The sequence below is a fragment of the Aegilops tauschii genome, chromosome 1, assembly GCF_002575655.3.
Source record: "Aegilops tauschii subsp. strangulata cultivar AL8/78 chromosome 1, Aet v6.0, whole genome shotgun sequence".
Classification (NCBI taxonomy): domain Eukaryota; kingdom Viridiplantae; phylum Streptophyta; class Magnoliopsida; order Poales; family Poaceae; genus Aegilops; species Aegilops tauschii.
Genome location: NC_053035.3, coordinates 125,367,114 through 125,386,478, shown reverse-complemented (window position 1 = coordinate 125,386,478; position 19,365 = coordinate 125,367,114). Strand labels below are relative to the sequence as shown.

The 19,365-nt window shown below is 45.8% G+C and overlaps 1 protein-coding gene across 1 annotated transcript; it reads left to right on the top strand.

Moving 5' to 3' along the window:
* Positions 1-10,343: 10,343 nt before the first annotated feature.
* Positions 10,344-12,476, top strand: LOC109742135 (leucine-rich repeat extensin-like protein 4). The gene has a single exon (XM_020301210.4). The coding sequence runs from the start codon at positions 10,578-10,580 to the stop codon at positions 11,817-11,819; it is 1,242 nt and encodes a 413-aa protein (XP_020156799.1). The 5' UTR covers positions 10,344-10,577; the 3' UTR covers positions 11,820-12,476.
* The last annotated feature ends 6,889 nt before the right edge of the window (positions 12,477-19,365 follow it).

Genomic DNA, 19,365 nt, shown 5'->3' with positions numbered 1-19,365 from the left:
ATGGAAAAGAAAGATGCTAAACCTAGACTTATTAGATGGGTTCTCTTGCTACAAGAATTTGATTTGCATATTATTGATAGAAAGAGAGCTGAGAACCCCGTTGCAGACAACTTGTCTAGGCTAGAGAATGTTCTTGATGACCCACTACCTATTGATGATAGCTTTCCTGATGAACAATTAAATGTCATAAATGCTTCTCGTACTACGCCATGGTATGTTGATTATGCTAATTACATCGTTGCTAAATTCATACCACCTAGTTTCACATACCAACAAAAGAAAAAGTTTTTCTATGATTTGAGACATTACTTTTGGGATGACCCACATCTTTATAAAGAAGGAGTAGATGGTGTTATTAGACGTTGTGTACCTGAGCATGAACATGAACAGATCCTACGCAAGTGTCACTCTGAGGCATATGGAGGACACCACGCTAGAGACAGAACTGCACATAAGGTATTGCAATCCGGTTTTTATTGGCCTACTCTCTTCAAGGATGCCCGTAAGTTTGTCTTATCTTGTGATGAATGTCAAAGAATTGGTAATATTAGTAGACGTCAAGAAATGCCTATGAATTATTCACTTGTTATTGAACCATTTGATGTTTGGGGCTTTGGTTATATGGGACCTTTTCCTGCCTCTAATGGATACACACATATTTTAGTTGTTGTTGATTACGTTACTAAGTGGGTAGAAGCTATTCCAACTAGTAGTGATGATCATAACACCTCTATTAAGATGCTTAAAGAAGTTATTTTTCCGAGGTTTGGAGTCCCTAGATATTTAATGACTGATGGTGGTTCACATTTTATTCATGGTGCTTTCCGTAAAATGCTTGCTAAGTATGATGTTAATCATAGAATTGCATCCCCTTATCACCCACAGTCTAGTGGTCAAGTAGAATTGAGTAATAGAGAGCTCAAATTAATTTTGCAAAAGACTTTTAATAGATCTAGAAAGAATTCGTCCAAGAAACTTGATGATGCATTATGGGCTTATAGAACTGCATATAAAAATCCTATGGGTATGTCTCCGTATAAAATGGTTTATGGAAAAGCATGTCACTTACCTCTTGAACTAGAACATAAGGCTTATTGGGCTATTAAAGAGCTCAACTAAGATTTCAAACTTTCCGGTGAGAAGAGGTTATTTGACATTAGCTCACTTGATGAATGGAGAACCCAAGCTTATGAGAATGCCAAATTGTTTAAAGAAAAAGTTAAAAGATGGCATGACAAAAGAATACAAAAGCGTGAGTTCAATGTAGGTGATTATGTATTGCTATACAACTCTCGTTTAAGATTTTTTGCAGGAAAACTTCTCTCTAATGGGAAGGTCCTTACGTTATCGATGAGGTCTATCGTCAAGGTGCCATAAAAATCAACAACTTCGAAGGCACAAATCCGAAGGTGGTGAACGATCAAAGAATCAAACATTATATCTCAGGTAATCCCATAAATGTTGAAACCAATGTTATTGAAACCGTAACCCCTGAGGAATACATAAGGGACACTTTCCGTAATGTTTCAGACTCCGAAAAGGAATAGGTATGTGGTACGGTAAGTAAACCGACTCCAAAACAGTTCTAATGGAAATTTTTCTCCGTTTTGGAATATTTAGAAAAATAGAAAAATAAGAAGTAGTCCGGGAGGGACACGAGGGCTCCACGAGGGTGGAGGGCGCGCCCTACCCCCTGGGCGCGCCCCCTGCCTCGTGGGCACCTCGTGCGCTCTCCGGACTCCGTTTTCTTGCACGATACGTATTTTGGTCGGTAAAAATTCATTATATAATCTCCCGAAGGGTTTGACTCCTGTATCACGCAATTACCCTCTGTTCTTGTTTTGAGCTATCCTGCTGCAGATTAGAGCAACATGTCATCCCAGGATTCGGAAGGAGAAAGCTATGTGGCTGATTACCTTGCAGATCCTAAGGTCTATGGTGATGTGGAGCATTGTGGTTGGACTACGGAAGAAGAAGAGGACTATGAACCCAAGAGAAAGGAAGAGACGAGCTCAGATGAAGATAAAGTCCCATTACCTCAACCTGGGGACATGCATGTGGAGTTCAAAAAGTCAAGCCTCCCTGATAGAGCAAAGAAATTTAAGATCGAGTGTATCCCTTTTCACCTCTTGCAGGAAAACAAGCAGGAATTATGCAAAAAGATATTAAGCCTGGAGCAGGAGATTGATGACCTGAGGGATCAAAATTCTGTCCTTAAGCGTAAATTTAGGAAGAAGCCTACGCCATCAACTAAACCATCATCTTCTTCACCAACAAAGAAGGAGGCATAATCACATGGGTATGGGCACTCCCCTTGGCAACTGCCAAGCTTGGGGGAGATGCCCCGGTATCGTATCACCATCATCTCCTATCTTCACCGTTTTTCTTAGTTTGATCCTATTAGATTTATCTTGATCTAGTAGAATAAAGTTTTTGGTATGATCTAGTTTTGAGTTTTGCTTTATGATCCCTCTATGTAATCAAGTCCGTGAGCTATATATAATAAAGATTAGTGTTGAGTCAAGGGCTTGATTATCTTGCTATGATCTTGAGGGAATAAAAGAAAAGAAAAAGAATAAAAAGAAACAAAGAGATCATATTGGTTTTATGGAGAGTAATGACTTCACATAGAAAGAGTTTGATGATTAAAAATTGTTGAGAGTTGACAAACATAGCTTTGGTCATCGTTGCAATTAATAGGAAGTAATAAAGAAAGAGAGGTTTCACATATAAATACACTATCTTGGACATCTTTTATGATTGGGAGCACTCATTAAAATATGACATGCTAAAGAGTTGATGTTGGACAAGGAAGACAACGTAATGGGTTATGTTTTCTTATATTTGAGATAAAGTATATTGTCATGGATCATTCAACATGTTGAGCTTGCCTTTCCCCCTCATGCTAGCCAAATTCTTTGCACCAAGTAGAGATACTACTTGTGCTTCCAAAAACCCTTAAACCCAGTTTTGCCATGAGAGTCCACCATATCTACCTATGGATTGAGTAAGATCCTTCAAGTAAGTTGTCATCGGTGCAAGCAATAAAAATCGCTCTTTAAATATGTATGATTGATTGGTGTGGAGGAAATAAGCTTTATACGATCTTGTGATGTGGAAGAAATAAAAGCGACGGACTGCATAATAAAGGTCTATATCACAAGTGGCAATATAAAGTGATGTTCTTTCGCATTAAGATTTTGTGCATCCAATCCTGAAAGCGCATGGCAACCTCTGCTTCCCTCTGCGAAGGGCCTATCTTTTATTATTACCTTCTACCTTATGCAAGAGTCATGGTGATCTTCACCTTTCCTTTTTACATTTTATCCTTTGGCAAGCATAGGATGTTGGAAAGATCCTGATATATATATATATATATATATCTCTAATTGGATGTAGGTTAGCATGAATTATTATTGTTGACATTACCCTTGAGGTAAAAGGTTGGGAGGCAAAACTATAAGCCCCTATCTTTCTCTGTGTCCGATTAAAACTCCGTAACCACAAGTATTGCGTGAGTGTTAGCAATTATGAAAGACTAAATGATAGTTGAGTATGTGGACTTGCTAGAAAGCTCTGACATAGACTCTTTCTGATGTTATGATAAATTGCAATTGCTTCAATGATTGAGATTATAGTTTGTTGGTTCTCAATAAAGTTTCTGATTCATACTTTGCATTGTAAATATATTATTACTTGAGCATAAGAAATCATATGACAATATCCATATATGTTGCTATTATGAGAATAATCATGATGCCCTCATGTCCGTATTTTATTTTATCGACGCCTCTACCTCTAAACATGTGGACATATTTATCGTCATCGGCTTCCGCTTGAGGACAAGCGAGGTCTAAGCTTGGGGGAGTTGATACGTCCATTTTGCATCATGCTTTTATATCGATATTTATTGCATTATGGGCTGTTATTACACATTATGTCACAATACTTATGCCTATTCTCTCTTATTTACAAGGTTTACATAAGGAGGGAGAATGTCGGCAGCTGGAATTCTGGGCTGGAAAAGGAGCAAATATTAGAGACCTATTCTGCACAACTCCAAAAGTCCTGAAACTCCACGAAAGTTATTTTTGGAAATAATAAAAAAATACTGGAAGAAGAATCCACGTCAGGGGGGCCTCCACCTGTCCACGAGGGTGGGGGGCGCGCCCTACCCCCTGGGCGCGCCCCCCTGCCTCGTGGGCCCCCTGTTGGCCCTCCGGTGCCTATCTTCTGCTATATGAAGTCTTTCGTCCAAAGAAAAATCAGAAGCAAGCTTTCGGGACGAGACTCCGCCGCCACGAGGCGGAACCAATCTAGGGCACTGGCAGAGCTGTTCTGCCGGGGACACGTCCCTCTGGGAGGGGGAAATCATCGCCATCATCATCACCAACGCTCCTCTCATCGGGAGAGGGCAATCTCCATCAACATCTTCACCAGCACCATCTCCTCTCAAACCCTAGTTCATCTCTTGTATCCAATTCTTGTCTCTAAGTCTGTGATTGGTACCTGTAGGTTGCTAGTAGTGTTGATTACTCCTTGTAGTTGATGCTAGTTGGTTTATTTGGTGGAAGATCATATGTTCAGATCCTTTATGCATATTAATACTCCTTTGATTATGAACATGAATATGCTTTGTGAGTAGTTACGTTTGTTCCTGAGGACATGAGAGAAGTCTTGCTATTAGTAGTCATGTGAATTTGGTATTCGTTCGATATTTTGATGAGATGTATGTTGTCTCTCCTCTAGTGGTGTTATGTGAACGTCGACTACATGACACTTCACCATTATTTGGGCCTAGAGGAATGCATTGGGAAGTAATAAGTAGATGATGGGTTGCTAGAGTGACAGAAGCTTAAACCCTAGTTTATGCGTTGCTTCGTAAGGGGCTGATTTGGATCCACATGTTTCATGCTATGGTTAGGTTTACCTTAATACTTCTTTTGTAGTTGCGGATGCTTGCAATAGGGGTTAATCATAAGTGGGATGCTTGTCCAAGTAAGGACAGCACCCAAGCACCGGTCCACCCACATATCAAATTATCAAAGTACCGAACGCGAATCATATGAACGTTATGAAAACTAGCTTGACGATAATTCCCATGTGTCCTCGGGAGCGCTTTTCTCTATATAAGAAATTGTCCAGGCTTGTCCTTTGCTACAAAAAGGATTGGGCCACCTTGCTGCACTTTATTTACTTTTGTTACTTGTTGCTCGTTACAAATTATCTTATCACAAAACTATCTGTTACCTATTATTTCAGTGCTTGCAGAGAATACCTTGCTGAAAACTGCTTATCGTTTCCTTCCGCTCCTCATTGGGTTCGACACTCTTACTTATCGAAAGGTCTACGATAGATCCCCTATACTTGTGGGTCATCAGAACCCCAAGGATTTTCCATAAAGGTGATAAATATTTCCTCCTCCTTCAATACACAAGCCCATCTAGATTGCTATGGTTCACTCGTGTTGCTAGTTCTATCCTCATATATTCATGAATTCCTTGTTTAATTCAATACAAAAATAAATTTAGGGTTTTTATCAGGAGGTTTGGTGCGTGTGTTATAGATTTGATAGATCTTGTTTTTCTAATTGCATTATAGACCTAAACCCGACTTTCCTCTCCATCAGAGGGTGCGAATGAGTTTTCTTTTTAACTGCTCATTTAGAAAGCAGTCACACCCGTCTCCGCACCGCCCCTCCCGCTGCCCCCCACCACCACCACATCGTATCTGCCAACGCCTAGATCCACCCCCTCCTAGGCCTCCCACCTCTGATGAAGCTTCCAATCGCCCGGAGCCGCCCCAAATGGCTGGATCCCACCCTCCTAGAAAGCCGCCATTGATTCGTACGACGGATCCATGATGCGGCAACAGTCGAGCCGTCGCCGACGACCCCATCACGCTCCTTCGATGTCGACTTGCCGATGCCGCCGCCGCCGAATAAGAAGAACCATGGCATGCGGCAACGGCCGTGGGGGATGTGGTATCGTAAATCAGAGACACTAAGACAAGCGTCCGGTATTGGCTGGGCTCCCACCAATCGGCGGAGCTCACGGCGAAGGCATACGACATCAAGGCAGTGGCATTGTACGACTGCAAAGCGAAGCTAAACTTCCCAATAGGCACACCCAACGTGTCGTCGCCCGTCGAAATCGACCATCGAGTTGTATCCAGATGCTAGGTACGGGAGAACAGGCAGGCGTTCGAGTAGCTCGAGGTGGCGCGCGCAGACGAAGAGTACATGGCGGACATCCGGTAGATGCATCTGGATATCGTCGCCGAGGAGCGCCGGGTACTTGAGCTGTGCCAGAAGGGGGTTCACGATGCCGACGAAGCCAGTCTGTCCGGGAGAAGGGGGTTTGAGGTTGTTCATTGTAAGGAAAAATAAACTTTATACAAACTTGAGATGGTAACGCAATAAAAACGACGGACTTCTCAATAAAGGTTGCTATCATAATGGGCAACATAAAGTGACATTCCTTTGCATTAAGAGCTTTCACATCCAACAATTAAAAGTGCATGACGACCTCTGCTTCCCTCTGCGAAGGGCCTATCTTTCAATGTTTAATTTTTACTTTTATGCAAGAGTCAAAAATATGTATTATTATTCCAACCTCAGTTATCCTCCACTTGACAAGCATCATATGGTGAGGAAAGATCCAGGAATATGTATCCAGTTGAATATATGCAATCATGAGTTATTATCGTTGACATTATCCCTGAGATAAATAAGTTGGGAGGTGAAACATTAAATCCCCATCTTCCTTTGTGTCTGATTGAAACGGTTTGTCCTAAAAATATGCTGTGAGTGCCAGCAATCATAGAAGACTATATGATAATTGAGTATGAGAAGTTTGTTAAACCAAAAGCTCTTACATAGACCCTTCGTGGAAATATGATGAATTGCAATTGCTTTAATGATGGAGAATACAGTTTGTTAGTTTCCTAGAAAGTTTATTGTTTATACTTTAGCTTGTGCATGAATTGTTACTTGTTCATGAGAAGTTATATGATTGATAGTTGTTGTTATAATAATGATCATGATGCTACTATGTTCGTATTTTTGTTTTTTTACACCTCTCTCTATAAACCTGTGGTGAAGCTTATCGAGCTCGGTATTCGCTTGAGGGCAAGTGAGGTCTAAGCTTGGGGGAGTTGATATGTCAATTTTGCATCATGTTTTCCTACTACTATTTCTACTATTTTAAAGTTACATTTTACTTTTTGATGCAATTCTAATGCCTTTTCTCTCTTAAATTGCAAGTTCTATCACAAGAGGGAGATTGCTGGCAGCTAGAATTCTGGACCTAAAAAGAGCTACAACAGAGATAGCTATTCTTCGGAGCTCCAAATGACCTGAAAATTTACGAAGATCTATTTTGGAATATATAGAAAATACTGGAAGGAACATGCGCCTGTTGAGCTGGTTGGTCCCACAAAGGGCCTTTGTGGCCCATCTCCTGCTATATGAAGCCATTTGCGTAAAAAAACAAGAGAAGTCTTTCAGGATGAAGTGCCGTCGTCTTGAGCCGGAATCTGGGCAGGACCACTTTTGCTCTCTCGAGGAGTGATTCTGCTAGAGAAACTCCCCCCAGGAGGGATAAATCGAAGACATCGTCGTCACCAACGACCCTCTCATTGTGGGAGGACTCATCTTCATCAACATTTTCACCAGCACCATCTCATCTCCAAACCCTAGTTCATCTCTTGTATTCAATCTTTGTCTCAAAACCTCATATTGGTACATGTGGGTTGCTAGTAGTGTTGATTACATCTTGTAGTTGTCGCTAATTGGTTTACTTGGTGGAAGATCATATGTTCAGATTGTTAATCATATATTATTCTCCGATGATCATGAACATGAATATGATTTGTGAGTAGTTCCATTTGTTCTTGAGGACATGGGAGAAGTCTCTTATAAGTAATAATGTAAAGTTGGTTTTTGTTCAATGTTTTTATGATGTGTTATGTTGTTCTTCCTCTAGTGGTGTCGTGTGAACGTCGACTACATGACACACTACCATACTTGGGCCTAGGGGAAGGCATTGCGGGATTAGTAAGTAGATGATGGGTTGCTAGAGTGATAGAAACTTAAACCCTAGTTTATGCGATATTCCGTAAGGGGCTGATTTGGATCCATATGTTTCATGCTATGGTTAGATTTATCTTAATTCTTCTTTCGTAGTTGCAGATGTTTGCAAGAGGGGGTAATCATAAGTAGGTTGAGTGTTCAAGTAGGAACAACACCTTAGCACCGGCCCACCCACATAACAACTTATCAAAGTAGTGAATGCGTGTCAATAAATCACAATGAAAGTGACTAGGCGAAATTCTCATGTGTCCTCGAGAACGCTTTGCTCCTTATAAGAAGTACTTTCGGTTTGTCCTTTGCAATAAAAAGGATTGGGTCACCTTGCTGCACCTTGTTACTCTGGTTACTTGTTACTTGCTATGAATTATCTTCCTATCAAACTATGTGTCATAACTATCTTACAACACTTGCAGAGAATACCTTGCTGAAAACCACTTATTGATTCCTTTCGCACCTCATTGGGTTCGACACTCTTACTTATCAAATGGACTACGATTGATGCCCTATACTTGTGGGTCATCACTCCTCCTCTCTTCTTATTCACCGATGCGGTGCCTGATGGAGAGACATCTTCGATAGTTTTGTGGGGTGTGAGAGCTAGCTTGAGGATTCAATTTCTTGTTCCCACTACATCAATCTCGGCCAAGGAAGCTACTTCCTCCGTCCCATAATCTAAGACGTTTTTCAGCACTACTGTAGTGCCAAAAAACATCTTACATTATGGGACGGAGGGAGTACATATTAACAAAATAATTGCTTTTGTCGTGCCATTTTTAACCTCCAAGTGAGGCCCATTTTCCCTTGCCCGTTGTTGGCAAGGTTTGCGTTTGGAAATGACGGCCATGAAGTCTCCAATGAAGTTGCTATGCCTGTTAGGACTCAATTGCATTCCTTTTGTGGATTGGGTTCCTAGATAAAAGAAGGGAGGACCATATTGTAATTTTTTGTTTCTTTTTATGAAAGACAACGGGAGAGCTGCTGTGATTCCGTTAAGAAGAAGAGAGGTCGATGGCCGAGTACAACATCAGGTCAGAGACCATGTGAGAAAAAAATCAAAATACAATCATTGTTGGCTTTGCGAGACAACATCGCGTCGAGTTTATAAATAATGCTCAGCCTGGGTCAAATGGGATTGGGCATCAAGCAAGTTTCTAGATCGCTGCTTCATCCCTAATTCGGTTGACCAGCGTTGGCAGTGGTAGTTCTTGCTAGTGGAAAATTCGTCGGTTTCGCTCTAGCCAAAGTTCCCAGCAGATTAGCATTGCCAGCGCCTGCGTACCTCTTCTACGTGTTGCATCAGTGTCCTGGGGGGTAAGCTCTTGTAGCCATTCACGAAGTGTTGCATCCACGCTCCACTGTGAAGACTTAAACGAAGGAATGTTCGCAGCCGCGGCCATAGAGTCCCAAACTCGTCTGGGCCACGAGCACTCCGAGAATAGGTGTGCGGCCTTTTCAAGGCAGCGCATGCAAAGAGGGCAAAAGTAGTTATTGTCCCAACCTCTCAACAATAGCACGTCCGCCATAAGGATCTTGCGTTGCAAGGCCATCCAGAGAAAGATCTTGTATTTGGCAGGAGCCCATCCTCGCCAGACACTGTTGCATATAGGAGATTTGACTGGAGGACGTCCTCTATTCAGTGTTGTACTCGCTCCGTTTCATAATGTAGTGCGGTAGATTTTTTGAAAAAGTCAAACTTCATAAACTTTGACAAAGTTTATGGAGAAAACTATTTGTATCTATAATAATAAATATATATAATATGAAACTATGTCTTATGATATATGTTGGACATTCTAGATGTAAATCTTTTTCTCCATAACTTGATCAAAGTTTGTGAAGATTGACTTTTAAAAAAAATCTATATACACAACATTATGGAATAGAGGGAGTAATAATTTTGATATGAAATGTCAGGGACCTTTGGATCCTTACCCTTATTACAGGGCAAAAAATGTTGGATTGCTCTACCTGCTGCATGCTTTACAAAAAAGAATGTGCAAAATTCATATATGGATGAATGTGCCCCAACAATCCAAATTCCAGATTTCACTCTTACTATTAGTACTACTACTAGCTTTGGATTATGCACGCCACCCAGCCCTCTGGCCATGTCCAGTACAGTCCACTGAACCACTGAACCCACGCCATCACCGCCATAATTACCGTAGTACTGTACTCCGGAGACAAATGCGGGGGACCCCAAGCCTATCATAAATCCTCTCCCCCACCATAAATGTCCCCCCGCCGCGCCCCCTCTCCCCGCTACGCGTCCCCCGCCAAACTCCCACCCCGCTCGCTCTCCCTCTGAGCTGTGGCATAGCTGTCTTCCTCTCCCCACTCCCACCTCCACCTCCACCCCCCCTCGTCCTCGCTCCTCCTCCGTCCATCCACAACTCAATTGCTGCCAAATCTTAGCGCTGCACCCACCGCCTCCGTTCAGTTCCCTGGATTCTTCTCCGCGCCCGCGAGAAATCTGGGTGATGAGATGATGAGGACGGCGGCGGTGCTCCTCCTCCTCTGCCTTTTCGCCGTCGCCGGCAGCGGCGGGGGCGTAGCGCGGGCCGCGGCCGTATGGGCGGAGGGGATCAGGGCGACTGCGGCGGTGGAGGTCGACCCTGCCTGGCGGTTCCCTAGCCCGCGGCTGCGGGACGCGTACGTCGCGCTGCAGACGTGGAAGCAGCAGGCCATCTTCTCCGACCCCAAGAACCTCACCGGCAACTGGGTGGGGCCCGGGGTCTGCGGCTACACCGGCGTGTTCTGCGCGCCCGTCCCGTCGTCGGGCGAGCTCGCCGTCGCCGGCGTCGACCTCAACCACGGCGACATCGCGGGCTACCTCCCGTCGGAGCTCGGCCTCCTCTGCGACCTCGCGCTGCTCCACCTCAACTCCAACCGCTTCTGCGGCCTCGTGCCCGACACCTTCCGCCGCCTCGTCCTCCTCCACGAGCTCGACCTCAGCAACAACCGCTTCGTAGGCGCGTTCCCGACCGTCGTGCTCGACCTCCCGTCCCTCAGGTTCCTCGACCTCCGCTTCAACGACTTCGAGGGCGGCGTGCCGTCGGAGCTCTTCGACCGCCCGTTCGACGCCATCTTCCTCAACCACAATCGCCTCCGCTTCCAGCTCCCCGACAACTTCGGCAATTCGCCCGTGTCCGTCATCGTCCTCGCCAACAACCACTTCGGCGGCTGCCTCCCGGCGAGCCTCGGCAACATGTCCGACACGCTCAACGAGATCCTCCTCATCAACAACGGCCTCACCTCGTGCCTCCCGCCGGAGGTCGGGATGCTCCGGGAGGTGACGGTGTTCGACGTCAGCTTCAACGCCCTCGCAGGCCCGCTGCCGCCGGAGGTGGCCAGGATGCAAAAGGTGGAGCAGCTCGACATCGCGCACAACCTGCTGTCGGGGACCGTGCCGGAGGCCGTGTGCGACCTCCCACGGCTCAAGAACTTCACCTTCTCCTACAACTTCTTCACCGGCGAGCCGCCGTCCTGCGCGCGCGTCCTGCCTGCCGACGGCGACCGCCGGAACTGCCTCCCAAACCGCCCCGCCCAGCGCATGCCGCAGCAGTGCGCCGCTTTCTATGCCCGCCCGCCCGTCGACTGCGCAGCTTTCCAGTGCAAGCCGTTTGTCCCACCTCGGCCACCCCCACCGCCAGCATACCCCGGCCCGTTGCCGCCAGTGTACCCCATGCCATACGCGTCGCCGCCGCCGCCTCCACGTTACCGATGATTCTTTGACAGCAGAGGCATTGCCAGTTTCACTTTCCCTTGCCGCACCCCTCGCCGCCGGTGTGGAAGAGCCAGCGGAGGTCGCCGTCACAAAAGTACGTGGTCATTGTTGTTCGTGGATTACGAGTTCTTGGTTGATAGCTACCGGCGTAAAGAAGAACGTGGTGCATATATCCTTTTCTTGTTTTTTTGCATTGGTTGGTGTCTGTTTTCCTCATCGTCGTCTTCGATCATCCGTTTGCGCGGTGGCGATGGCGAAAAGGATTGGAGCATGGTGATAGGGAAATTTGAAAGGTGGGAACAAAGTGAGCTTGGATTGATGGCTGCTAATTGGGATGTGAATAATAAACTGGTTAAGAGAGACAGGTTAAGCTGAGATTGAGAAATCCATGGAAAAGTTGTGATGCGGGATGTATAGAACGATACTACTTTTAGTTCGGTAAAAGGGTCAGAGATAAGTTTCTACATCAAGAGATTTGTCCTACTGAATTCCTCTTGTGTCACAGCTGCTTACTGTTATTCGATTATTATTATTAAGATATTTAGTTGGGCTTCTTGGAGAATGTTGTCTCCTAACTGTTAGTCTGCTCTTAGTACAAATTTTGTACTATGACACTAAATCTATCTATACTATCCTATACTGTTATCTCTTGATGTATCTCATGGTGTGCTTGTTAATTTAGCCGAGCCTAGATTATCTTTTGATGCATCCCATGGTGTGCTTGTTAATTTACCCGAGCCTGGACGATCTGAGATAGACATGATCTCAGAAAATATGGCGGCTAGCTAAACGGGTGCCAAAATTGTGTAGAATGAAATAGAATGGCTGCCAAAATCGTGTATCTGATTGGGACAAAGGTTTGCGTCGCCTAACTAAACGGTTGGCAGAACTATGTCCATGTGGGCAAGGCATGAGGTAAGAAACTTTGGCGGCTAACAAAACGGCTGCCTAAAATCGCGTGTAAAATGAAGAGAAGAAGAGAAGGATGTCTGACTGCCCAAAACCTGAAAATGGCATCGGTCTCGTTTTGCCAGGTTCCAATTTTCGTTCTCACTGACGACCCCATTTGGCCTTTGCTTCCGGTGTAAGATACGACCGTTGGGCCGCTTTTTTGGCGGTTAAGCGTGCTACCAGCTTTTACAGGCCCTTTCTGCTCCGGGATTAAACTAGTGGTTATGCCATTTTGCAGTGGGGTTTTGGTCTCTGACAAGAATGATCACTGCACCCCTTGCTATTGACAAACAGAGAAGCTGCCACTGGAGCGGGGTCGAACCCTGTTGGACTAAAGAAATTGGGTCCGAGATCGACCAGTGGGCAAGAAACTGACAAATTACTGTATAATATGACTGAAGAATCGCAACTACTTTATGGACGACAGTTTGCTAGCCGACCCTTGAACTACGACTGATCCAGGGGTGCTAATCCATGCAAAAGACGTAATGAAAGGCTCAGCTCAGTCATCGTGCATAGATTGTTCAAACAGTGTCGTGTTTGTAGCATTGCTCCTGAAGAATTTCCATTGGGATTATGTATGGATTTTTTTTGTTATATGATACGTTGACTGTTTAATTGGTTTTTTTAGAAAAGGAGGATGACCCCCGGCCTCTGCATCTGGACGATGCATACGGCCACTTTATTAATTATTCTCACGAGACCTTACAAAGCCATACAACAGCAAGACTAAAGCCACCGTCTAAGCAACAATTGTCGCTATACCTATCCAATTGATGAAAGGGCGCAAATAGTCTGGGCCTAATACCAAACAGACATCGCAGCCAAACCTAAACATCTAAGACCTGAGGTCCCAACCAGGACGCCTGCCGGGTATGGGGCACCTACCAGTCCGGCGCACTCCTCAACCAGGACGCCTGCCTGGTATGAGGCCGCCGCAGCCACCTGCCACCAATCCATCTTCAGAGTTGTATTGTTGCATGTACCGTGCCAGGTCTCTCTGCCATCGACGCCACCATGACGCCTGACAGCGTCGTCCTCCTGCGCGAGTCCATCCTCCCACAGCGAACTCCGAATCTGCACTGCGCCACGCCGTTAAGATCCGTCGCCATCAGTGTGTAGGATGAATCACCGCTCCACCAAAGAATCCGTCCTCTGGTCCCTCGATCACGTGTGTACCTCCAAGAATGACGCCCCCAAGGGAGGAACGACATCAGAGCGCCGCCGTCATCCGATCATCCGATCTAGGGTTTCCCCCGGAGGTAGCAGAGAGTGGCCTTGAACTTCTCCACGACGATGCCTTCAAGAAGGGAAAGACGCAGATAGCGCCGCCACCGCTGGCCTTAGCAGACGCCGAAGGCAAGTTTTCACCCAGATCAGTTCGAAGGGATCCAACTCTCGTGCACGGGCCGCTGTCACCACCAGCACCACCAGGCAGAACCCTGGAGCACCGGCAGATCAACGAGCCGCCAGCACCACCGCATCCAGATCGCCGGCCACGCCGGGCCGCCGCCATCCCCCACGCCGTCCGGGTCAAAGACGGAGCCGTCGATCGCGCACAGGGACCACCGCCGCCTGCACACGTCGGAGCGCCCCCGAGCGGACTCCCACGCACACCAGGGGAAACCGCGAGCGTGAGCCCTGCCGTCGCCCCCAAGCCCGCGCGGCGCGCCCCGCCTCCAGCGCGCCGCCAACAACCATCGCGATCCGCCCGCGCCAGATCCAGCGAGTCGTGGGAGAAGAGATCCCGCCGCCGCCGACGCCGTCCGGGCTTTGCCCGGCGGCGGCGAGGAGGAGAGGTCGGGGGAGGGACGAGGACGCGGCGGCGCTAAGGTTCCCCCCGGTCGCCGCGCAGGGGCTATATCTCTTAAAAAATGTTTCTACGGGGTATTGTAATCCGTAACAAAGTAATCTACCTTATAAACTTTGGAAAGAGTATAAGTGCATCTCCAACGCCGACCCTCAAACATCCCGCAAGCGTCAGGACCAAGCTGTCCGAGCGATGCACGCCATCCAGCAGTGTCCTGCATTTGTGAACACACCAGTACATGTGTTTGTTTTCTCGAAAAACCAGAAGCAAAACATGAGGCTTTGCGGAGTCCAGCCATGTAGGACTTCGACACTCCCAGCCCACCCAAAACTGAGGCGGAGCTCACACATTTGGAGTTAGTCGTACTATTTTTGCGGCAAGCCCCCTTTCTCAACCTCGTCCTCTACCATTCCGCCACTCTCCACCCCAATCCCCACCCTTTTTCACCGCCGCATAGACCCGTAGGAAAAACTGACAAAAACGGTGGTGCTGGAGGATCAGGCGAAGGCGGACGCCCGAAAGATCAACTCGGCGACACGACAAGACCGATGCCTCAGACCGAAGGCAAAGGAGATGGCACCGCTCAAAAAGAAGGGCGACAATAGTGGCGACAGACGTGTAGGAGGCGAGCGTCGTACCGACGGAGAGCGTGTGCAGGGCGGGACCTGAGACAGGGGGCGCCACCACCATCACTATTCATGCAGACGGGGTTCTGGTCAGATCAATACAAGCCTCCCTACTTCTACGCTGCCCAGCAGCTCAGACGTCGGGCATGGAGCAGCTCGGTGCCCACTCTCTGTTTCGCCGGTATGTGTCAACCAGGCGAGCCGACGTACGACGACGTAGACACAGAGATGATGGAGATGATCTACAACGAAGGGGGGAGACAGACGATGGTTCGAGGACGATCAGGTGGATGACTTGGAGCCGAAGTTGCGGGCCCAGCAACCCGAAACGTACACACAGTCCGGCATGTACACCCAAGCCGGGCACATGCACCAAGCTAGGCATGTACGCAATGTCGATCACGCAGCCGGGCATGTACACTGGCCAGCTCGATTCATACATCAGTTAGCAGGAGCAGGACGGCGACGACGACATTGATCCGGATGACTTTCTGGACGGTCCAAAGAAGAGGGGCAGGGGAGAAAGCTTCAACATACGGGAGGACGAGTTGTTGTGTGATGCATGGTGGCCACTAGCATCGAACCGATCCATGACACAGAGCAAAGGGGCGCAACATTTTGGGCCAACATTCATATTTGGTTCCATGAGCATAAGCATTTCGAGCCCTACCACGACAAACTCATCCGCAACCGTGGGATGAAGTCGCTCAACCACCGATGGTGCACGATACAAGAGGTTGTGTCCAAGTATTGCTACCATTTGAAGCAATTAATTGATCGATGGCCAAGTGGTGCGCAAATCACCGAGCAAGTAAATTGCTCTATGTCTTAGTCATTTGGCCGGATATGCAACTTGTTTGCCGGATATGCTCTGTGTGTTTAAGGATGGCAATGGGTAGGGTATTGAGCGGGTAGAGCAATACCATACCCATACCCGTGTAGTCAATGGGTACAAAATTCTATCCATACCCGTACCCATGGGTATGAAACTTTACCCGTACCCATACCCGACGGTTACCCATACACATTGGGTTCCCAGTGGATAGATCAAACAGTACACAAGTTATTCGCAATTTTACACTCATCTATAGCAGATTTGACAAAAAAACATTGGTCTCAACTCAATAACATATAGAAGAGTACATCACAGTTATCTCAATTCAAATTGAAAATTGGTGACAACTTTAACATAGGTTCACAAACTCACAACACAATTTTAACATAGGTACACTTGTGAATCACGGGTAAGCTTCACATGCTAGTATAAATGGGTAGGGTATGGGTGTATCCATGGGTAAAAGACTATACTCATGCCTTACACATGACTTAACGGGTAGGGTATGGGTATTACCCGCGGGTATAAAATTGTGCCCATACCTTGCCCATGCGGGTACGGTATCCGCGGGTACCCGTACCCATGGGTAAAATTGTCATCCTTATGTGTGTTGGTCATTTGGTCGAATCAATAATTTGATGACAATATTTTTCTTTGTAGCCTTCCCATGCTTGTGACTTGTTCTTGAAGGTGGATAAGAGGAACTTCGTCCTCATGCATTGTTGGTTGAAGTTGAGTGGGCAACCCAAGTGGAATTTATTCATTACCAACACCATCAAGACCCCGGACATCGGCATCGGGGAACAAGCGGGTTCTCCAACTGACCCAACAGAAGTGCCGCCCAAGAAGGTTAGAAGACGGTTCCGGAGAAAGAAGTGGGAGGATGAGAAGGAGAAGAGAGAAGGGGCACGACCAAGATGATGTATATGTTCGAGGACATCTTGGTGAAGATGGAGGAGGCATGTGTCAAGCGCTCTGACGTCAAGCAGGAAAAAAGGCTGACGATTTTATCATGTTAATGGCAGCGGCTGAGAAGAAGTTCAATCTCGAAGAGAACAAGACAGCACTCAAAGAGAAGAAGGTTGAGACCACGACCACTTTGAAGATTCAGAGATGTCGACCTTGAAGATGGACGAGTTGGATGAGAATGCAAGGATTATAGTGCAAGACGTCTGTCTAAGGATGCTAAAGCACTTAAAAGAGCAGCTGGAGACAGCGGAGCAGGAGGCGGTTGAGAAGGAAGCATAAATATTGCAAGCATTAATTATTTTCAAACTTGAGCAAATTAGTTGAAGTTGGACAAGGAAGACAACATAATGAGTTATGGTTGTGTATATTTGCATAGAAGTTATATTGTTATGGATCCTCCAACATGTGGTGTTTGCCTAAGGATCTTTTGCTAGCCAAAAATTCGTACCAAGTAGAGATACTACTTGTGCATCCAAAAACCCTTAAACCCAGTTTCTTGCCATGAGTGTCTACCGTACCTACCCATGGATTGAATAAGATCTTTCGAGTAAGCTGTCATCGGTGCATAAAGCAATAAAAATTGCTCCTAAATATGTTTGAACTTTTATTGTAAGGGAAAATTGAGCGTTGTACGAACTTGTGATGGAAAAGTAATAAAAGCAACGGACTGCATAATAAATGTTGATATCATAAGGGGCAATATAATGTGATGTTCCTTTGCATTAAGAGCTTGGGCACCCAAAAATAAAACGCGCATGACAACCTCTGCTTCCCTCTGCGAAGGGCCTATCTTTTACTTTTCAGTATTTACTTTTATGCAAGAGTCAATAGTATGCATTCTTATTTCAACCCCAATTATCCTCTACTCCCTCCATTCTGAATTACTTGTCGCACGTATGGATGTATCTAGATGTATTTTAGTTCTAGATACATCCATTTCAGCGACGAGTAATTTGGGACGGAGGGAATAGTTGGCAAGCATCATGTGCAGGGGAAAGATCTAGGCACATATGGCCAATCAAATATATTTGATCATGATTTATTATTGTTGACAATTATCTCTATGATAAATGAGTTGGGAGGCAAGACATTAAGACCATATCTTTCTGTGTGTCGATGGATGCCATTTGTTCTAAGAATATGCTTTGAGTACTAGCAATCATAGAAGACTATATGATGATTGAGTATGTGGAGCTCTTACTTAGACTCTGTTGAATAAGTTGAATTGCAATTGTTTGGTGACTAAGAATATAGGTTGTTGAGTTTCAAAAGAATTCATTGTTTGATCCTTAACATGTGAATTGGTTGCTACTTTAACATGAGAAGTTTTATGAAAAAGAATTTCTATTATGATGCTAGGAAAAGTGATTGAAATTATCATTTATCAAACTTATGCACTTTGCTAGCATTGACACTTCATAAATTATTTCTTTTATCATTTACCTACTCGAGGACGAGTAGGAATTAAGCTTGGGGATGCTGATATGTCTCCAACGTATCTACAATTTATGAAGTATTCATGCCATGTTTATAACAATTTTGTATGGTTTTGGTACGATTTGGATGGAACTAACCCAGACTGATGTTGTTTTCAGCACAACAACTGTGGTGTTGTTTTTTGTGCAGAAATAAAAGTTCTCCAAATGCAATGAAACTGTTTGACGATTTTTTTGGAACAAAAGAGGCACTAGAAGCTTCGTTGGAGGGCCAGAAGACTCACGAGGAGGGCACAACCCACCAGGGCACGCCAGAGGGGCCTGGCTTGCCCCGGTGGGTTGTGCTCACTTCGAGGCCCATCTTCGCGTGATTCCAACGCTGAAAATCCTATAAATAGAGAAACCATCAGAAATAACCCTAGATCAGAAGTTCCGCCACTGCAAGCCTCTGTAGCCACGAAAAAACAATCTAGACCCCGTTCTGGCACCCTACCGGAGGGGGAAATCATCACCGGTGGCCATATTCATAATCCCGGCGGCCACCATGATGAGGAGGGAGTAGTCCACCCTTGGGGCTGAGGGTTTGTACCAGTAGCTATGTGTTTAATCTCTCTCTCTCTCTCTCGTGTTCTTGAGATGGCACGATCTTGATGTATCGCGGGCTTATATAGTTGGATCATATGGTGTTTTCCCCTCTATCTTGTTGTGATGAATTGAGTTTTCCCTTTGAGATTTTTTTATCGGATTGAATACTTTTATGGATTTGAGAGCACTTGATCTATGTCTTGGCACTCAACTCGCGGATTCCCGAGGTGACATTGTGGTAATCTATGCATAGGGGTTGATGCATGTTTTCGTCCTTGTTTCTCTGGTAGAAATCTTGGGGCACTCTTTGAGGTTCTTTGTGTTGGATTGAGTA